We start from the raw sequence: 21,898 nt of genomic DNA, 5'->3' as shown, positions 1-21,898 counted from the left end.
ACAAACACAGATATCAAATCTCTCTGTGTGTCTCTGTGTCTCTGTCTCTGTCTGTCTCTGTCTCTCTGTCTGTCTCTGTCTGTCTGTCTGTCTGTCTGTCTCTCTCTCTCTCTCTCTCTCTCTCTCTCTCTCTCTCTCTCACACACACACACACACACAAGATTAAGAGAACATTTACATATGATGAATAGCAAGAAGTTGTGGAAGTTGAAATGCAAGGATGTCTGGGAAAAGGGTAGTTGAACTCTAATGTTTGTGTCTTAAACCCAGTGAAGCAAAGGGGCACCCTGCTTTGGAAGCAGCTGTGAGGCTTGATTGGAGGTGAAGCAGATTCCATAGAGAAACTATCCCGTTCTTACTGATAGGAAGGCAAGCATTTTCAATACAGCCATCCACCTGTTTTTGGCACCAGTGCTTTTCTAAGCTTACAAGAATAACACCTATAGGTTCCAGTGCTAGGTAAAAAATGAACTTAGTGCAACCTTAGCAACAAGCATCATGGCAAGCAGCTGTTTAGGACTCTAGGGGCTCCTCCTCATGTTGGCTGGGTCTCTCTTAAGCTGAAGGGCTCAGAGTCTTTTTTCCAGCATAATATCAAACTAGAGAAGTCAAGTACACACAAAGTAGTGACCCATCACCAGTGCTGCCTCTCTACTGCCACCACCATGTGCCCTGGACCTGAGTCTGGGTGATGCTCCAGATCCCTCCAGGTGAGACTTCCTCTAGCTAAGGCTTTCTGCTGTAAGCCAAGGAATGAACCAAAAAACTACATTAAATTTAAAAGAAGCACATTTAAAAGAATTAAAATTCATACATTGAAAGGCACAGTCAAGAGAGTGAAAAGGCAACTTGAAGGACAAGAAACATATTTGCAAATGTGGTTGAGTTAATATCTATAATATATAAATAACACTTACAATTTGATGACTCAAAAGGGGCCAAAGAATTTAAAAGGATATTTTTCAAAAAAAGATATCCAAATGGCCAACAAACATGAAAAAACTTCACAGATCCATAACTCATAAGAGAAAGGCAAGTCAAAACCAAAATAAAAAACTGTCTCATGCCTAGTAGAAGGGATCATCTCCAAAAACCAAAAATAAATGTTGGTGAGGATGTGGAAAATTTGGAAAATTGAACAAGTGTGGTAGTTCCTAAAAATAAAAGAAACCATAGGACTCAACAATTCCACATCAAGATATATGTGTCTTCAAAAGAACTAAAAACAGGATCTCAGAGATATTTCCATATCCATAGTCACAGTTGTATTTCAATAGCCAAATCATAGACAGAAACTGAATATTCATCAGTAGCTGGATGAATAAGTAAAATGTGTCATATCTATACAGTGGAATATTATTTGGTCTTTGAAAAGAAAAGGAAATGTGACATGTGATGTAACATGGATGTATTTTAATGATACTGTGTGAAGTATGCTGACACAGAACAAATACTACAGGATCCCATTTATATGAGGTTCCTATAGCAGACACTTTTGTAAAAAATTGAATGTGTGTAGTCATGACCTGGGTTGGGTGGAAGAGGAATTGTTTAATGGATAATGAGTTTCTCAATATGAAAAAGGGTTGGTGACTGATTTTACAAAATAGTTAAGATGGTAAATTTTATATACCTCATAGTGAGTGGATGAGTGAATAAATGAGGGAGAGAATGAGGTAATAGCATGTGTGAACATGAAACTAAGGTCTGTATGTAGACAGTACCCAGTAGCTAGCACTTACTCCTGTAACTCCTGATCATCCAGCAATACCAAAGTCAGATATCTTTTCCTCCAGAGTCAGTATGTGGCTGCTTGCAGGTGGAAACAGGACTTTCAGTCACTTGTGTTACTTCTTTTTCACATTCATTCACTTGAACATTCTCTTACTCTCTAGGTGGATAAACATTGAATGCCTCTTCTGTGGAACACATGTCACCAAGGCTACAGCCAAACAGTAAGAGAGATTGCCTTGACCTTTCCTTCAAGGAGCCCACAGTCTGGAAGGAGAGCCATAGCTGTCAAAACTGACCCAGGAAAGAGGGTTCTCTGAGAAGTGTGGAAGCCTAGAGAAGGTGAGACTGCCCAATCGAGGAGAAGGTATAGGCAAGAGAATCTTCTGGTTCCAGGCATGAGTTCTAAAAGAGCAGTAAGGCTTAAGTGGGCAGAGAAAGATGCTCAAATATATGCCAGGAGGAAAACTCTTGGGAGAGAGGAAGAGAAATGTGAGGAAAGAAAGTAGAGATGAGCAATAACCACAAGTAGCTCAAAGAAATTTATTAACTTCTAAGTGCCTCTAATTCACAGTATCTCACCCAGTACTGTAGCCTTCACAAACCCTTCAGAATTTGTGTGCATAAAGGGGTGGTGCCTGAAGCTGCCAGCCACCTCTTTCTCACAGTGACATTGTCTGACAAGGAGGTATGACCCTGAGCAAGCACACTCAAACCCACCCTATTACTCCCCTCACAGCCCTTGCACGCCTTGGGTAACAACATACAGGGGCCCAGTTCTGCAGCCACTTCTTAAATACATACACATGCATGAAAATGGGCTGTTCAGAGCACATGTATGGGAAAGTATGCAGTAGGGAGTGACTAGATTTAATGAAACCAAAAGCAGGAGTCAGGCATTGAGGTGCACACTGTTCTTCAGAGTAGAACACTGTCCAGACTTCTGGTCCCAGGAAACCCCCCTTAAGGACAATTCAGTTGTTCCCTGGTTCCTTTTCAGACTTAGGCAGTACATTCTTGGAAATTCAACCACATAACCTACACTGTTCACAAGCATGGCTGTTAGCTGGACTTGGAGAGGGACTCCAAGACATTGTAGTCAAAACCTTAAGCCTTAGCAAGGCTTTGGGAAGAGTTCAGATGGACATGAAACGCATGTAAATGTGGAGTTCTATACAGTACTTCTAACTCCTGGGGTCAAAGCAAGGTTAGATAGGCACCTATGACTATTCATCAGCAGCTGGCTCAGGGGTGTTTATCCCATCTGATAGATAATCATCCTCGTGGTTCTGTTTCATCTTGGTCTCCAGCACTGTGATGCGTTGCTTGAGCTTCTGCTGGGCCCCAGTGTACTCAGCCAGCAGTCGGGCAAAGCGAGTGTACAATGTCTCCATGTTTGTCTCCAGCTGTTCCAGCTTCTCCTGAACATCTACCTCCATGCTGGCTGCCACCTCGTTCTCATCCAACAGACCTTCCTTCATAAGGATCTCCCGACCCCGCTCCTCTAGGACTTTCTTGGCATCAGGGTACTCAGTCACAGCTTCCATAAGATCATCCTTGGATAAGCAGAAGAGATCTGAGTAGCCCAGGCTACGGATATTGGCAGTACGCCGATTGCCCATTTTGCTGCCCTTAATATTAAGGATGCTAATCTCTCCAAAGCAGCTCCCAGCAGAGAGCAAGGCATACTGAGTCACACCATCATCGGCTACTACTGCCAACTTGCCCTCCTTGATGATGTACATTTCCTTGCCAATGTCCCCCTTACGGCAAATATAATCCCCAGGGCTAAAGACCTGAGGACGAAGCTTCAGTACCAGCTCCACCAGCAGGCCAGCCTCACAATCCTGAAATATGCGTACTTTCTTCAGGGTGGACAAGTGGACATTAATGGCTATCTCAGCCCTGAGCTTTGCTGGCAGGTTCTTGAGGACTTCTCGTTCATCTACTGTCTTCTTATTAGTCCACAAGTAGTCAAACCATTTAATAACCTTGGCTTCCATCTCTTTGCTGACCTTTCGGAACTGCATGTAGTGTTTGACAGCATCAATCTTGGCCTGAAACTCTGCTCGTGTGGCATTCATGTTGGAGATCATGGAGCCCACATTTCCCACAATAGTGGCAAAGATGAGGACACCAATCAGAAAGTCAAAGATGACAAAGAGGTACTCCTCATCCTTTACAGGGGGTGGTGTCTCTCCAATGGTGGTGAGGGTCAGTGTGGACCAGTAAAGGCAGTAAATGTACTCCCTAGCCAGGTAGCCATACTCAGGGTCAGTAATATTGGGATAAACCCAGGTGTCAACCCCAAAGCCGATAGATTTAGAGATGGCATAGTAAATGCAAGCATTCCAATGGATGATGACCAAAATGTAGAGGACCAGATTGCTGATTCGGAAGATGTTGGGGTAGCTGGTGCGTGTCTCAGTGCGGTCAAAGAACTCAAACATACGGGCAAAGTGTAACAGACGGTTGAAGCGCACTTCAGGGCTGTGGATACCCACAGCAAAATAGATGAGGTCAGTGGGGATGATGGAAGCCACATCCAGTTTGAACTGCAAGGTGTGGATATAGTTGTCTCGCAATTTCTTGGGGTCTTTGACCAGAAGTCCCTGTTCTAGAAAGCCTGATAGAGATACAAAGCAGCATGTCACTTCTGTCCTCAGATCAATCTCTCCTTAGAAGATAATTCTCAACAAGGAACAAACCTTCCTTCCCACAGAGAACTATAGACAACATAGCGAGACTGCCTAGAAGAACCTTAAGAAACCACTGCCAGATCTACATCTCCATAAATTTGTGGGGCCATAAGATTTAAAGAGTATCCTAGCAGAGGTCTACCCAGGTGGTGGACTTCAATACAATGTCCAGTTAGTTTCTTCAGATTTTGGATTCAATTCTTTGAACTTAGGAATCCAAATGCTGCTTGTGCAGCCCATGTGCTCACTCACCTGTACGCAGTCGAATGAAAAGGTCTGCAATGTAGACAGTATCTGAGAAGTAGTCCAGCGCCATCCATACCACAAAATAGTTTCTCTGTAGATCACTGAAGCAGGCTCTGTAAGAGGACAGGGCTGGCTTCACTAACAAAACCTGGTAAAATCCCCTACTGGCCCTAAACTGTATACCTAACTTTTGCAGGGAGAGTTTCACACGGCCACCAGGGACACCAGTGAGTCACAGTCGGCTTGATAACAATGACTAGTGACTTCTACCTCAACCCTTATTACTAAATAGGCACCACTGCGTGTGCATCACCATTGACCATCGATAGTCTTCTTCATCCACTAGATATGAGCTCAAGAAAGAGAACACATCTTAGTTGTGACTATATGCCACATCCCTAGTCCAGGACACCAGACTGCAAGTCATCAGTGGTTTAAGTAGAATAAATAAATAAGGCATTAGAAGAACAGCTGACTGGCTTCTGTATTAATTACTTCAATAGATTCCTATTTAACACAACATCAAACCCTGGAAGGTTGGGAATATAGATAGTAATGGGGTTTAAGCTAGAGATGGTTGAGACTAGAGAGATGTTAGTGGCTACAGGAGCTTTGTAGGAAGAAATTGGCAAGATTTGGACAATGAGTAGATAGAACCCAGGGAGGGGACAGAGGAAGGGAAAGATCTGATTATGTACTAGTCCAAGGGTAGAATGGTCACATTTAGAACCAAACTCCCAGACAATGTACAAAACAAACTGGACCACAGCCTTCAGCCATACTGGGCCATTGAGAGATAGGGGCCTTGCTCATGTTATTCTTTCTGTCCAGAATGCCCTCTCTGCCAGCCTCACATAGTTAAACAGATTGCTACCTCCCACCAAGATCTCAGCTAATGTCTCTGACAGGCCCATTATGATTCTCCAGCAACTTGCTACCTCCAGTCCCTGGTACTATCTTGCTCATTTCTTTTGTTGCATGTTTACATTCAGTCTAGCTGAGAACACTGGAAAAAAAAAAAAGCAGTGGTTGTGTCTGTCCTGATTTTCATTGTATATCCAAGAGAGAGCACAAAACTCAAATAATATACAGGTAATTATTCCTAAGTGAATGACTGACACAGAGTAGTGTTATGTGGACTACTGTCAGGAAAAGAGAGGACCAAGTTCAGTGGACCTTGAAGGTCAGCCTTAGAGTTTTATCATCAGAACAAAGGGGATACATTAAATGGTTTTGGAAGAGAAAGTAGCATAATCAAATCCAAGTTTCTACAAGAATATTAGTTGCAAGTGTGGCAGATGTACTAGAGGGGTCAAGTGTACCTCCAAGGCATAGAGGCAGGACTACTGTAGTTTTCCCAGATAGAGAAGGGGGGATGATGGCCTTACCAAGGACAGTACTGATGTGCATGACAAAGAAGCTGAAGATTACAGGAAAAGGACCAATATGAAGACTTGATGGCACATTGAATAGTGGGAGCATTGAGTAACAGAGTAGATGAAAAAGAATTCAGCAATCACAAAATTCAGAAAGAGCATTGGACTGTTGAATACTCTTTGTCCTGAGTTGAGATTGCTGTGATCTTAATCCCATTTCTTGTGGACTATGCTTCTGTAATCAATCCCACCCAGGCCCCTCCATGCTCACCTGGCCACCAACAGGCACCAGTTGTAAAGAACGGGCATGGCAATGACAAACAACCAGCGGTAATACCAGTCTCCAGCTGGATCCAAGACAAACAGTTCAAATTTCTTCCTGATGAGACAAATAGGGGTCACTAGAGTGCTAGACTCCAGGTTTCAGAACCACAAATTCTCAAAAATATCAATGAAATAAAAGTATTGTGGGTTGAGGGGTAGGTTGTCTTACAGTTTCCTTTGGCAGTGACCCACAGCCAAATAGCAGGCCTCCATTCTGACCATTGAAAGGTTCATTGCCTCCCCTGCACTTTAAAGGAGCCTTGCCAAGAAGATGTATCAAGGACAGAACTTGTAACACAGGTAGGCTTTGAGGGGGTCTGAGGAGGGTGTATCTCAGGATGGTAAAGAGCTTTAAGCCTGTTCCCACAGTCCCTTTGGGAAAAGAGAGAAACTCTAGGCAAGTGATCTGTATGTGCTTCCTTCCCATTCTCCCTTTCCATTCTCTAGACTCCAGCCTCCAAATCACTTTCCCAGATGCTTCATTCTAACCTGGCAGATCTTTTTCTCTCCACTGACCAGAGATAGTGGATGTCAACTTGTGCAGACATCCATTATCATCTACTTAGTCTTCAAACATCAGACCCTCTAATTATTCTATGTTTTACCTCCCCTCTCTTTCCTCCCTCTTCTGCTCAATAATCTGGGTATCATGCTCCTGACTCCCGTATAAGCCCCTTCAAAACCTGCTTTCTTAGCCATGGTGGAGCTAGAATGGGCATGGCTTCAACAGTACTCTGTGAAATACAGTCTTCCTGCCTGATCATCACATACTGACTACTGGATCTAGGCCTGGAGTGGTATGCCCTTGGTTGAGCTCTTCTCCTGCTGAAATTCACTCCATGAGCAGTAAAAGAATGTCTAACAAGGGTATGACTATGGTGTGAAAACACTCCAGTTTGCCATGGAAAGGAGATCACTGCTATTTGAGAGGCCCTTGGTAAGGACAATAGAAATATTCAGAGTACAAAGAAATGTAGGAGGTCATCCCTGCCCAGTTCTTTATCTGCTATCATAGAGCTTGGCATGGCTCTGCACCTCCCCTGATAATGGTTAGAATCCCCACTGAGATCTCCCATGGCAGGTGTGAGAGTTTTCATAGCCCACAGAAACTAGAGAGATGTACTTGGTGCCCTTTCCTTCACCGTCCTTGTCGCCTTTGCCATCCCCCTGATGTGTTGTCACAGTCTGGAGCTCAGGCCCACGGAAACGCTCTAGGAAGGAATCAGGCCTTGGTTCCTCCTCACGGAAATTCTTGTTGGCCCAGTCTCTGATGATCCCCACCAGGCGGACAATCCTAGAGGGGAAAAAGAATGAGTGTGTGCCGAAGAAATGCCCTGTACTGTTTAGGCAAGACCTGTCCAAGAGTGTTCACTGACAATTGAGGGAGAGGAGAGAGGAGGGAAAGCCAGACATAGATCAGTCCATGATTTCCTGTATGCTAAGACCTGGAAAGAAGCCAGCATTGTGGACAAGTGTTAGGGCTCAGGCATTATCTAAAGTGCATCCTGTGAGGGAGGATGCCCTCCAAAGATTTCCTGTGTAATGTGACTTTTCAGTTCACTGTCAAACACAAACAAGAGATCTTCAAGGCAAAACTTAGATTGTACAGAGTCAGGACAGGACAGTATGATGACAGTCCCAGGCTTCTTGATTTCCCTATGAGGCCTATGACCTTGAGACCCTATGTATAGGTTCTTCTACTGTAAAGAATTTCCTCTTCCCAGTGCTGAGGCAGCCAAACATGGAGGGAAGCCTCTCCTGTCTACTCCCATCTTGCCTCACAAAAGCCTCTAGCACGGTGAAATAACACCTCGGCCCTGTGATTTCTAAAGGCTCTCAAGGTGATTGTAAGTCACTGGTTCTCAACCTTCCTAATGCTGAGACCCTTTAATATAGTTATAAAATTATTTTCATTGCTACTTCATAACTGTAATTATAATATAAATATCTGTGTTTTCCAATGGTCTTAGGTGACCCCTGTGAAAGGGTCATTCAATCCCCAAAGGGGTAGTAACCCACAGATTAAGAATCACTGCTTGAGAGTCTTATAAAAAGACCTAGTGCAGCTGAGAGGAGGGCCATAGTAACCATTTGACAGGTCCTAAGAAAAGAAGGGGTAGCGGCAGGTCAGTTGAAGTGGAGAACTCACCTTCGGAAGCCACCCCTACCCCTCCGTGGGGTATCCATCTCTGCCAGCCTTTGCAGTTCTGAGGAAGTGTCATCATCAGCTGCCTCAGACTGTGGTCTGAATACAAAAGAACAGAGTTGACTCAGGTTCTCTTAGTATAAATTGTCTTTCCTCTTAGGACATCCCTAAACATCTCACAGTCCCTTTTGAAGATGTCCTAGAGCCAAATGTAGCTTGCTCTATGATTGTAAGTAAAAGCTACAAGGAGATAGTGCAGACTCTAGGTTATTAATGAAATCACCCAGTCTGAGCTGAGAGTGCAGCTCAGGGGGTAGAGTGCCTTCCTGGTATGTACACGACCCTGAGGTTTTATCCTAAGTTTGGCAAAAGAAAGAAAGAGGGTGGGGTAGGGAGTGGGAAAGAGGAAAGAAGATAAGGAAAACAAAAGTCATCTAACTTTAGTGGACTCACCTGCTACCTGTCCTGTGGTCATCTTTGCCATTGGCCTTGATGGTAGGAGGAGGATGATGGTTATGATTATTTGCTGGAGAGCTCTTCACACCATTGGATTTTTCAGTCATTCTCCATGTACATCTAGGGCTCTCACCTGACAAGGCAATAACCAGTGGACTCTAGTACCCATTGAGAGCAGGGGAGCTAGTGGTGAACAGTGAGAATACAACCAGGCCCACTGACCTTTCCAAATGTAATTTTGACTCTGTGATAACAATTTTGGGATCCTATATGTAGGCTCCTCTGCCATGAAGGATATTCCATGACTAGTTCATGTGTCAAAAATAATCACTAGGGTAAAGGTAAGAAAACTACATTGTGTAGTTTAGCACTATTTAGAGTTTAGATAACACATCAGAGTGAGGGAGTATAATCATTTCCTTGGCCCTTAGAGCCTGACATTGAAGCTAATGCTGAGTCGCATGGCTTCATAACGCTATAGAAGTCATTATTCATCATTATTTGGGGACTATGAGGTTTGTTCAAACATAGAAGAGATAAACAGAAGACATATTCACCAAATAGACTGAGAAAAAGAATATGAGGAAAGAACAAGCCAGAAGTGAGAAAGAAGGTTGTGTTCTACAGTGTCTCTCACCACAGCCAGGAAGAATAGGGGTCAGAGATCCTCAAAGTAGTTTTTCTGTTCTAAGGATGATCCGTATATACCACTAAATGTGGATAAAAAGGGTCAGCATGCCCCCAGATTTCTCATGGCTTCTGCTGCTGGGCTCACAGCCACACTCTGACTCCACAACACTGCTGTGAATTCTTAGACCCTAGAGAGTTGTGTAATTCAAGACTCCTGTGATGCAAACTGGGAGTGGGCAGGGCAAGTGTTCTTCATAGTTGGATGTCTCAGCACTGAGTGAAACAGAATATCCTTCACAGCAAAGGAGCCTACATATAGGATCCCAAAATTATCATCACAGAGTCAAAGTTCCATTTGGAAATCAGGAAGTGTGTGGTAACCTTTGTACTGGCCTTGCCTGATTGAACACAACCTACATCTTGCCCTGATGATCTTTCTGTTGTTACACAGGAAATCTTGTGATGACATCCACCCCCACAGGATGCACTCTAGGTCATGTCTGAACCCCAGCACTTGCCCTCAATGCTGACATTTTTCCAGCTTCTTTCACTTCTTCTAGCATCTGAAGCTGTTACCATGGTTACAGCAGTCACATCAAGCAGCCTCAGAGATGCTCTCCTAGTGCTCTCTGTGGGACTATTGCACCAGGATGCTAATGAGGACACATGAGGGAAAGGAACCAGCATCCACAAGTACTTGTTTAGACCCTAGAGGCAGTAGACCATGGAGATAGAAAGTACCGCACAATGCAAACAAATCCAAGGCCACTCACATTGATGAGTTTCAAGGCTAGTGGTACTAACTGAAAGCTTGCAGATCAGGAAAGACCATAACACATGTGTTCCCTCTTTATACTTCTGACATTAAAAAGGTTTCTTTCCCCGTGACCCCTGAATCTTATCTATCAGGAACAAGCCCTTCTATTTTGCTGATTCCCTTGTGACATCACCCAACCACACATGCCCTTTCATCAGAACTGTCCACTTAGGGGAACAAGGACAGGCAGTTAACTATTGCTTCAGCTCACCCATTCAGCCAAGTGGTTCTTACTGGCACACTCTACAAACAACTCATCTGATCCCAAGGCATTTGTTACCAACAGGTCTCTAATCAGCTTCCACACTCATATCTCCAGTTGCCTGCTAATCAATTCCTTTGAGGCACCTTTGACCCTCAAAGCCCACATAACCAAAACCACATTTAACACATTCACCTATAAATTAACCACTTTTTCAGTTTGCCAGTCTCCTAACAGAGATTTCTTTCTGTCAAGTCACTCAAGTCAGAAACCTGGATTTCACTGTAATTGCTTCCTTGATCACATCCAGTCAGCATCACTCAAGAATTAATCCATCCTCCTTCAAATTATCAAACATCTATCTTTCAATCTCCCTCTACCAGTGCTGCAATCTCTACTGTAGATCCCAAAGCCTATTGCAACAGGCTCTTTCAGGTTGGCACCCTCTGGAGTCTGGTGTGGACACTGTCCAAGTTTAACTGACAAGAAAGCTAATCTCTCATTGGGACAAAGGTATTCTCATATCATGAATGGACAAGGATGGAGAATGAAAGCAGCGTTCAAAAAAGCTGCAGTTGTGCAAATAGTCCAAGTAGCTGACCAAAGGGAAGACAAGGATGAGGACAGGTAGACAGCTTGAAAAGGCATAAGAAGAGAATCCCCAGGGAAGACGGATGCCAGAAAGCCAATGCCAAGTCTTAACAGAGAATCCATGCTTCTACCCTGTGAGATGAGAGGTGGAATAGAAGCTGTGGAGAACAACAAGATCTTTTGTGGGATAGTAATAAAAACTGCATAAATGAATTATGTTTTAGGAGGTGAGGAGGAGTAGGAGTTGAGGAACAAGAGATAGAGCTGTAACTAACTGCAATCTCAGCTGAAAAAGAGCAGAAATACAGTGGGAAGAGAAGATGAAGGGGATTGTGGGATTTAGCTCAGTGGTAGAGCACTTGCCTAGCAAACGCAAGGTCCTGGGTACAAAAGAAAAAAGAAAAAGGTCCTCTTTCTGTAACTATTGTTAATTTTTACTTTTGTGTTGCCATTGTTTTTTGCTTGTTTGTCTGGGGCTTTGGGGAGGTTTGTTGTTGTTGTTGTTAGTTTTGTTTTGTTTACATCAAGGGAATAGCAAAGCATGCTTGGCAGTTTTGAGAAGGGATTCAGTTAGAAAATTTTTTTTTGTGCTTGAGACCAGTTCTACTAGAGTAGAGCCTGTGAATGGTGAGTATGATAGGTCGGGTCAGATGCCAGAAGAGATGAGATGAAATTTATCAAGTGCATCAGGAAGGGCTACTGAGGAACAGTCAACAAAGAAAGTACCCACTAATTTCAATAGGATTAGAGATATAGTAAGAATCAGTTGAAAGGCAAAACTGCAAAACTCCAATATTATAAGTGAAGTGGGAGAGTATTCCACCTTCAGGGGTATCAGGCTGCCTTGTGTGCAAACTTTAGAGGAGGAAAGATTGCAGTGAGAATGAATAGGAGAATTCAAAGTAGTTTAAGTGCAAAACCAAGCTTGTCAAGCAAGACAACCAGCTACATAGTTGCCGCTGAGAACAGAGGTGGACTGAGGATCTTAGGCAAAGGGCAGGATACTCAAAAAAGTGCCTTTCAAATCTAGAGTAAGGCATGCTAATGCCATTTTCGAAAGAGCCCAATTTCAATCATGAGGTCCTTCTGAGTCTCTTCTCATCAGTTAGCTCACTAGCTGAGTAACCAGGATTATATAGATAAACACCCTGGCACAATGAATCCCCTGAACCATGGCTGCAAGTATTTTCAGAGTTTCCTCAGAGTATATATAGTGATGTGAAAGCCAGAAAGACTAGAAGTTCTGGTTCATAGCTCACTAAAATGTTCACTGATGTTCAATTCTCTTCTTCACTCATCTATCATACACCAGTCACCCACTGGGAGCCAGTCCCTGGGCTGGATACTAAAGCTAGAGAAGGTAGTCTAGCAGAGTCTACTGGAACCTCAGGGTTATTCCCAGATTAACTAAGAAGACAACCAGGAACACAGGCTATCTTAAAAGTCATTCTCTGTTCATGTTCTATTCTGTTTCCAGCAACCAATCAGCAATTATTCCCTCTTTCCTTGAAATAATAAGTTCTCTTCACCTTATTCCTCTCTCCCTTCCTTACCCACCACTTCCTCTGTTCTTTGAAGAAGTGTTCAAGAAAATTCAATTGTGAGCTCAGTATTTCACTGGAGTACATATTTTTCTATCTATCATTTCTCCCCAAGTGTGATGGCTTTTGATATATCTGAATTCCAGTGACTTGAAAACCCCTAACAGCAGCCAACCTCTTCTATGAACTTCAGATTGACCCCCTGACATAAGCATTTTGATGTGGAATAGGTACCTTGGGATTAATATGTCCAGAATTGACTATCTTCTCATACTCATCTGCATCTCAGAAAAGGCAAAGCCATATTTCTAGTAACTTGGGTCCAAACCCTTTGTGTTTTCGCCATTCCTTTCACATTTGTCCAACTACACATTCCAAGTATGTAGGCTCTACATTTAAAACATCACCAGTTCAATATCTCTGTTACAACTAAATTATCCAAGCTACCTACTTTTCTCAGTGCTTGGCTTTGTAGATAATGGATGAGCTTTGGATGGATTGTTGATGAATTGTCTCTTCATTTCTTCACTTTTTCTAAGCCACCTCTCCCCCACTTTATTATTCATCTTATGTTTCTTTTATGTTAGATAGGTTATTTTAAAGGAATATACAACATTATTTATTGGTTAAGATGGAGTAACAGAGATTGAATATATCCTCCAGAATGAAATAACCATACTTGGGAAAAAAGATATGAAATGACATTTCCCAAAACTTTAAATATTAGGCAACAAAGAGCAATAATTCTTAGGAGCAGGGAAACAAAGTGAGCTTGAGATCAACTCTCATTTTTCTTGTGATCTTTTTAGGCCATAACATAGAGGGAGAAATGAAAGTGAACTGTAATGGATTCCCTGGATTGAGAAGAAAGCAGAGACTCCAAAGAGAGCAGAGCAGCAAGGGAGTGCAGAGCAGAGTATTGGGAGAGGAGTGAGCCTGAGAGAGAGAGAGAGAGAGAGAGAGAGAGAGAGAGAGAGAGAGAGAGAGACAGAGAGAGACAGAGAGAGACAGAGAGAGACAGAGAGAGACAGAGAGATAGAGAGACAGACACAGACAGACAGACACAGAGAGACAGACACAGACAGAGAGAGATAGAAAGACAGAGACACAGAGACAGAGTTAAAGAGACATAGGCAAAGAGACACAGAAAGGACATATCAGCAAGCTCTGGGAATCTAAAAGTGGACCCTGTCACATATTCAGCTTAGTACATATACCATCCTCCTAAATTCAATATTACAGGTCTCAGTCTTTAGATGGAGTCTGATGCCACCTGTCAGGAACATTTAATTGTTTGTGTGATCTTGATTAGAATACCCAGAAGGGCCTTGATCAGCAGTGAGTAATGAGTAGTCCCTACACTAAGCCATGTTGTGATCTTACTGAAAACTCATAAAAGTATAACCAAATTGTACTAAATTCTTCCCAGGAAACTAAAATGCAATCCAGAAGAAAGCCCAAAATGTTACTGGAAATATAAAAATAGGCAAAAGAGTCAGAGGCAGACCCTCTCCCACTGTCACGAGTCCCACAATAACATTAGCTAAGAACTATAACATATTTGCAGAGGACCTAGAGCAGGCTCATGCAGACCTCATGCTTGCTACTTCAGTTTCTGTGAGCCCATATGATATGTGCTTAATAGATTATGCAGGCCATGTTCTCCTGGTGTCTTCCATCCCCTCTGACTCCTATGGTCTTTCCTCTCCCTCTTCAGTGCGGTTTCCTACCTCTAAGGGGAGGGACCCAAATGAGACCTGAGACCTCCAATTTAGACTTAATGTCTGGCTGTGGGTCTCTGTACCCGTTCCCATCTTTGGACAGAGGAAGCCTCTCTGATGATGACTGGATAGGCACTGATCTATGAGTACAGCAAAATATCATTAGGAATAATTTCATTGATTAATTTTTGTCCTGTCCAATCTCAATATAAAGATTTTTGCCTTGTCTTATTGTATCTTTTTTTGTCCTGTTTGGCTAGTCTCTTGGAGGCATGCTCTTTTCTGAAAAGGAATCAGGAGAGGGAGTCGGGGGAGAGGTGAGGTGGAGGAGAGCTGGGAGCAGAAACTGCATTTGGGATGCAATGTATGAAAGAATAATCTGTTTTCAATAAAATATAAAAATAAAAATATAAAACTCCAATATTCAATAAGGTAATATTCATAATGTATCCACTGAAAAATTACAAGATATACAAATAATTCCCCATAATGAGAAGTAAACAAGCTATTCATTAAAATAAGACTAGAATTGGTATAGATGTAGAATTAACAGACAACACCTTAAAAGTTCCTAAAATTGTATTTCCTATATTCAAAGAATTTAAGTTTTAGTATGAAATTTATGTTAAAAAGTACTAAACTCAAACTTCTAGAGATTAAAAATGCAATTTATGGTATAAAAAAATACCACAGTGGTATTTCTATGTGGTGATTGAATCCACGGTCTTACTTAGGATCAGAAATCTGACAATGCTCAAATCCTTTTCAGAGAAGGTCTAGCACCATATATACATATGAACAAGGCAGGTTCTCCCATACTCTTTAAGCATTTTAAAAGTGATTGATTGTATTTTATGTGATTGGATGTTTTGCCTGCGTGTATGTATGTGTACCTCGTGCATGCCTGGTGCCCACAGAGGTCATAAAAGGGTACTGCAACCCCTGAAACTGAAATTACAGATGTTTATGAAGCACCATGTAGGTGTTAGGTACTGAACAGGGATCCTCTGCAAGAGCAATGAGTGCTCTAGTTGCTAAGGCATGTCTCCAACCATTCCCAAATTCTTTAAACTGTCTCTAGATGTTTTATAATACCTAAGGCAATGCCAATGCTATAAGAATCCAAGAAAAGAACCAAGTATTAGTAAGATGTGTGACAAGTTCAGTGGCATGCTGTAGGTGTCCATAAAGTTCCCAGAGGAGAAAGAGTTAAAGAGATATTTTGAACATTTTCCCAAACTTAATGAAAACTATAAATCTACACAGATATAAGATCACTTAAAGATATAAATCTACAACTATAAACTCAATCACACACACACACACACACACACACACACACACACACACACACTATGAAGAAAAGTTCATGGAGGCAAAGTATAATTAAATTGTCTAAATTAACTGATAATGGGAAATTTTAAAGGTAATTTGTAAAATAAGGTACATTATTTATACATTGAGTGGGAAGCATAAGGACAGTATCATGTATCCAGTAATGACAACACAAACATCTCTGCTAAACTTCAGGCTTCCCTTCCAACTTTCAATCAACAATTATTCTCTTATTGCCTGTAAAAAGCTATAGTACATCCTGTCCCAAGTCACACTGAGTTTTTCACACTCCTCAGCTATTTAATAGCAGATGTTTATGGTTTATGAGTGGCCTGGACTTCAAGGCTTTTAACTGCTAGCCTTCAGGATGGCTTGGCATGCAACCTTCCACATAAAGAGGATGCTCAATCTCTTCCTCTATGTCTGCAATTTTCTACCAAGTTTCCGAAGTCCAGTAGTGAATGCTGTATCCAAACCATACTAGCCTTATTGAAAGTACCCTTCAGTACAGTATGTCATGCAAACAACCCTACCCAATGCTAGAACTGCCTCCTAGAAAACAGGCATGCACAGTGGTGAAAGGAAAGTAGAAGTAAAGCAGCGAGTGAGGAAGATAGGCAAGGATAGAGGGATGGAGGCATAAAGACTAGAATTGATGAAGTTCTGTGGACTCTCAGAAGACAGATTTCAGAGAATAGAAATGCTAATCATAAACCATGGAGCATGGAAGGGTAGTCATGATGAGTCTTCTGAAGGAGTTCATAAGACCATTTAGAGGACAAGATATCCCAGATTCTCTTAAAATCCAGCTCAATCTGAAGTTTAGTTCAAGTTAATACCAGGTCTAGCCAAAGATTTTCCACAATGTGATCTTTTTCATGACTGACAACATATAGAGGCAGACTCTACATCTTAGCTAGAAATTAGTCCCCAGTTTCAGTCATTGTAGAGGAAAAGTCCAGAGTGGTGAGTAAGGGATTGTACCAAGTTCTATGTCATTTATACTGTAAGTATGGGGCATTAGTGAAAGTTGGAAGGCACAAAGCAATATGGGGGACCAAATGGAAGCAATGGCCCTCCCATCAAGCAGCTGGAACCTCATGATTGGGGATTAAGAGCACAATTACTATGCATTTACCTTGTGCTAAGCCATGGATTGAAATCAATTTATTTATTCCTCATGACAACTTCACTAGACTGATGTTATGCTGCCCACTGCACAGATTCACAGCCTGACAATTTGTCTCTAAAAGCACATTCAGCCATAGGCTAACGTGGAATGCACACAGAGCCAGGGAATTGCTTATTAGTACCAAGGAGACAACTAGGGTCAGAATTGTGAAAAGAGTGGCAGGCTCTTGAGGTTCACTTTTGAGGGTGGAGCTGAAGTTGCTGTGATCCAGGAAGGATAGTTGTTTGGAGCTCACCTGTGAGGAGAGCCAGAAGAGCTGAGGGTAGGAAGAAAGTAAGTGACTGGTGTTCAGTAGGTGGGCCCATTCAGCAGGTGAAAGCCCTTGATACTTTTATTAGCTGTTCTGAGGCCAGGCTCCAGAGAGTCCCTCTACAAAATTGACATGGTCTTGCTCTGTGTTTGATGAACAAAACCCTCAGCACAACATGTCAGCTTTGCCCAAGAGTTCTGATGGATTAATGCAGTTGCTCATTACTTTAATAAGCAGTTGGAACATATAGTATAGATTCTTTGTTATCAGTAACTTGTGTCTGGTATGCTCTTTCCAAGACATACTTCATAACTTTACAGCAAAATATAAGGTGGCATATTTAGTATCAGCTACACACAGTCCATGCCCAAAGGGAAGACCCTTCTAGAAAGCCACTCAGGACAGGCTGGAGCCCAGAAATTGGAATTTATTTCCAAAACCCTCATGTCCTCATATCCTCAAATACTTACAAGCTATCTATGTCTCCCCACTCTCCTGCACAAATCATGTCTAAGCAAACTTTCTGCCATCCTCTTCATCATCTTCCTATTCAAAAGCAAAGTTTGAGTGTCTTAGGGAAAGTCTGCTATGACATTTACTGCCACCACACTCCTTGAGGACCCAATATTACACTTGGTTGCTTTAATAAGGCACAAAATTTTCCCCAAATAGCCACTTGCCTCTGCTCTACTGAGGAGAGTGATACACAGAGGGCCTTTGCAATCACAGATTTAGGGTTTGTGAGTTTTATTTTCTTGAGTCCCAACCCTGACCTCCATAGAATCCATCAGCCAGTGGACACAGGAAAGTTTCAGCACCCTTTGCTCACCAGTCAGATGGCTTCAGAAGCAGAGTCCCGGGGCCACAGTCAACAACTATTGTTCCATCCACACCACCTCCAATAAAAGACAAGCTCTTGGGAGCTCATGAGCACTGGAATCTGCAGAGATTTCCTGCTTCTTCTGCTGCCCAGCCAAGGAAGGTTCTTTGAGACTTCAACAAATAGCAACAGCTTCCCAATCAGAGAGCTGCTCCGCATTGCCTGATGCCAGCCCGGGAAGCCAACAGAGGCCCAATGGAACACATAACCACAGCTAGGTGAGTTTAAGAGCCTGGTTCAGGGTGCCCTTGGTGAAGCTGTCTTCAGTGTGTGCCCTACACACCCCAGGCTGTGGACAGCTGAGGATTGGACTGCCTGTCTGTTGAAGCAGCTTGTCTGGCCCCTCCCAAACTCCCTGAGGGACTCCCTCTTGCACAGAGCAGGTGTAAAGCTTTCTGTCTGAAGATTGAAAACTGCAAGCTCGTGGCCACCAAACCACTGCTTTAAAATGTTGACAGAGTTCTAGGCAGCCAACCTGATTGGAGGCTGAATCAGAGGGAAATCTGAGATAGCTGAGAGAAATCCAGAGTGGGGCCAGCCACAGGGGCCAGAATTTGCGAATTGAAAGGGCAAATAACCCTTTGGCTCCTTTTCAAGAGACCAGGATTCCATGCTGTTCCTAGGTCCCCGCCTGGACCTTCCCTTCCTACAACCTGATGTCCCCTCCTTCCCTCAGCTATTAGGAGGCCAAGCTGAAAAAAAAGAGTTGAGGTATTGAGTTTCAGCCTCTGCTCAGGGCTGGCTGTGACTAGGAACCAGACTTGTAGGGAGGGTCCTACTGGGAGCCTCCAGTTTCCACACCTGTACAGGTGGCTTGGATAGCTAACCCCTCCCTTGGGGGATAGCCAGGAGAGTTATCACTAACATCCTGGGCTCAAAGCCTAGGATAAACACAGATACATATAAACTCTGCATAGGACAGCATGGAGAGTTTGCAGGGACATACACGTGGAAGGGCTTGGTGGGAGTTGAGGGCTATGTTAGCTAATGTCTGCCCTTTTCAGGAGAATGTGTTCATATGTGACATGTACAATTGGAATTTTTGAAAATATAACATGGATGGCACATAGGGATATTTAGCACAGAAAAGTGGTAGTTAAAATGAACTTACTTCAGTGGAGAAGGTTTCTTCCTAGAAAGTGCTCCTTAAAGCCCAAGTGCATAACTGTGGACGAAATTATGCTCTGAGGATATTGATGGAAGGTTTCCTACCAGCTTTTTCCTTCTGCTGGGCCTCAGTGATGCAGAAGGCAGTGAAAACTGCATCCTACACACTCATAAGCTACTAGACAGTAAGATGCTTATGTGTTCCCCTAATCCTGGACCTAGATGGTGTGGAAAGCCTTTCATGGTGATAAGCAGCATGTCTTAGAAAAGTTTCCTCCCCTGTTGCCAGATGTAAATGAGTTCCTTCCCGTATCCATGCACACTGGGGAGAGTCACAGTTTTGGAAAGCAGGGAATGTAATCAGAAGACAAATGCTCCAGACAGATCATAGCTGAAGAGACAAGCAGAGAATCTTGCCATTAGCCATTTTGTCCCAGTAGCTCTTAAGAAAACAGTGCTGACTTTTCAGGCTGCCACAGAGATTAACCAGAGGAACTTTGGCAGAAGTTCAGATTTGATCTGGCAGACCTCCTAGGTGAGGCAGGCAGTTGGAAGAAGCCCTAGTCTTGTCAGAAGCAGCTAAGCTGTCACATAGCAGGGTAGGAAGAGAGGCAGTCAGGGAGCATCCAAGGGCTCCACCTGAGCTCACCTAAGTCAAGAGGTGTTCCTCCAGGGGGGCCACCAGGCTGTTTGTTTGCAACTCAGCTAAATTGCTCCCAGGAGGGAGCCGTTGTTTCACAACATATTTTCAACCAGACTTTTTCTGAAAACATGTCTTGTCTGCACAGGCACAAAAGGATCCAGGCCCCAAAAGGCAGACTTCGCCCAACCTAGTTTCAGCCCTCTCTTCCTTGTAGTTTCCCTGTGGAGCCAAGTTGGGACAGAATGGAAGAGTTGCCTTTAGGCTAACCATGTGAGGGATGACCTCTTGGTGTCTAGTTAATAATCCCATGTCTACCCCAGGTTCACCTTTCACAACACTGAAGGCAGTGGAATCACTGTGATGGCAGTAGGAAGTGCCAAATGCTACCTTTGTGTGAACAGATGGGTTTTTCCATCTACCTGTTTCCCTTAACTATTCTCTGCATTTTGAAGGTATAGGCAGGACTTCCAGACAGAGAAAGAGGAAGTGAGAAATGAATCTAGGCATGCAGGAGAAACCAACAAGACATGGAGGGAGTCAGACATACAGAATGAAAGAAAGGTAAAAAGCCAGGAGCCAAAATGTAGATTAATATAAATAGGTCAATTTAAGTTACAAGAGCTATGGGATAAGCCTAAGTTATAGGCTGAGCTTTCATAATTAATAAGTCTCCATGTCATTATTTGGGAGCTGGCTGGTATAACAGAAAAAGACTCGTTACAGACCCCATTCTCCCCTGGGGCTGCAGAGAGTGGAGGGAATGTCTTCCAAAATGTCTCTCAACCCTGCTCTTAGCCCTTGGGTGTGCTCTGAGTCTTCAGGGCCCATTTAGAGGGCAGATAGTGCCCCTGGTTCTCCTGGTGCAAAGCACTTATGATTACGCAGTGTCTTTTTCATTATGCAAAGGGTTTCCTCTGGCACCCCACTACCCTCTGTGCTCTGGGGCCAGAGAGAAAACCTGTCAAGCATCTAAGTGGCCTTCTCTCACCTTCTAGTGGGGTGAGGCTCCAAGGCCATATATCTAGGATCTCACTGAGTTGACAGCAGTCCATGTATTCTCATCTCAGAAGCACATCAGTCCCCAGAATATTTGGAGTAAAAGAAGCCTTGCATTGCATAGGTTCCCCTAAAGATGAGAGAGAGGTGACAAGGTAATGGCCAAATAGAATTTGGAACTCAAGCCTCTTTGCTCTTTGCCATTTCTCTCTCCCCTCCTCTCTCCCCTCTTTCCATCCCCCATCCCCTATACACAGTTCTCTTCATATTTTATTACACACATTCTCCTACAAATGGAGAAGTCTTGATAGATTTGGCTACTTGGGGAAGCTCCACTTGCCACAAAGGTGATGTAAAAGTTCTAGGTTCCCACACCCAGAAAGATTTATTTTGGTTATTTTTCTGTCACTGAGCCCTTCTTCATTCATTCCATCAAAGCCCTCATGAGCTAAACATCTCTATAAATGACCCTCTCACACACACAAATCTGGACTCTGATAGTGTAGACACTAACTCCAAGCCAGTGGGCAATCAATCTTAAAACTATTAAATGTGTGTCAACTTGGTCCCAGGGAAAGGACTAGCAGCCAGGTAAGACTGCCTAGTGACTAGGCTATCTGAGATGTGACTTTTAGGGCTATTAGTACAAGGGGCAGGACTGTAGCCTCTAGAGCTCTCTCAAGACCTCATCCTCAGACATTCAGTAGGAAGCAGGACACACCTTAGCTGAGGACTTGGGAGAACCAAGCCTAGACACAATGTTTTCCCAGTCTTGCTAGAAAACCCCAGAGACCTGTAGTTCATCTCAGGAACTCATTTTCCCTGAGAAAATGGAAAGATTTCTGGTCCTTTCCATGACATTTTCTTTGATTGAGTCTCTATACCATCTGATGTGTCCTACATGCAATCATTGACATGACATCAATGGGAAGGACTGTGTGAAGCCTTTTTTGGGCTAGAGACAGTGAAGGTGCAGAATAGCAGGCAGTGGAGGACACCAGGGACCTTGGGGAAA

General features: G+C 43.2%; 1 protein-coding gene across 1 annotated transcript; it reads right to left on the bottom strand.

Annotated features, from left to right (window-relative positions):
* Window positions 1-2,260: 2,260 nt before the first annotated feature.
* On the bottom strand, window positions 2,261-18,439 carry Cnga2 (cyclic nucleotide gated channel subunit alpha 2). Its single transcript, XM_036174780.1, has 7 exons — window positions 18,087-18,439; window positions 8,976-9,111; window positions 8,526-8,621; window positions 7,500-7,670; window positions 6,324-6,431; window positions 4,683-4,789; window positions 2,261-4,357 (listed from the first exon to the last, which is right to left on the bottom strand). Exons 2-7 carry the CDS (start codon window positions 9,083-9,085, stop codon window positions 2,958-2,960), a joined length of 1,992 nt encoding a protein of 663 aa, XP_036030673.1. The 5' UTR covers window positions 9,086-9,111; window positions 18,087-18,439; the 3' UTR covers window positions 2,261-2,957.
* Window positions 18,440-21,898: the final 3,459 nt, after the last annotated feature.

This window comes from Onychomys torridus, chromosome X (assembly GCF_903995425.1).
Source record: "Onychomys torridus chromosome X, mOncTor1.1, whole genome shotgun sequence".
In the NCBI taxonomy this organism is placed as follows: domain Eukaryota; kingdom Metazoa; phylum Chordata; class Mammalia; order Rodentia; family Cricetidae; genus Onychomys; species Onychomys torridus.
This window is presented reverse-complemented; position numbering and strand designations above follow the sequence as displayed.

What these genes read in the sequence shown, in the direction of transcription:
- Cnga2 (XM_036174780.1), bottom strand. Translation starts at nt 9,085, where the DNA reads ATGACTGAAAAATCCAATGGTGTGAAGAGCTCTCCAGCAAATAATCAT. An exon ending in GACCACAGGACAGGTAGCAG is followed by an intron (nt 8,622 to 8,975) that starts GTGAGTCCACTA and finishes TTTTGTATTCAG; the next exon opens with ACCACAGTCTGAGGCAGCTG. An exon ending in GGTAGGGGTGGCTTCCGAAG is followed by an intron (nt 7,671 to 8,525) that starts GTGAGTTCTCCA and finishes TTTCCCCTCTAG; the next exon opens with GATTGTCCGCCTGGTGGGGA.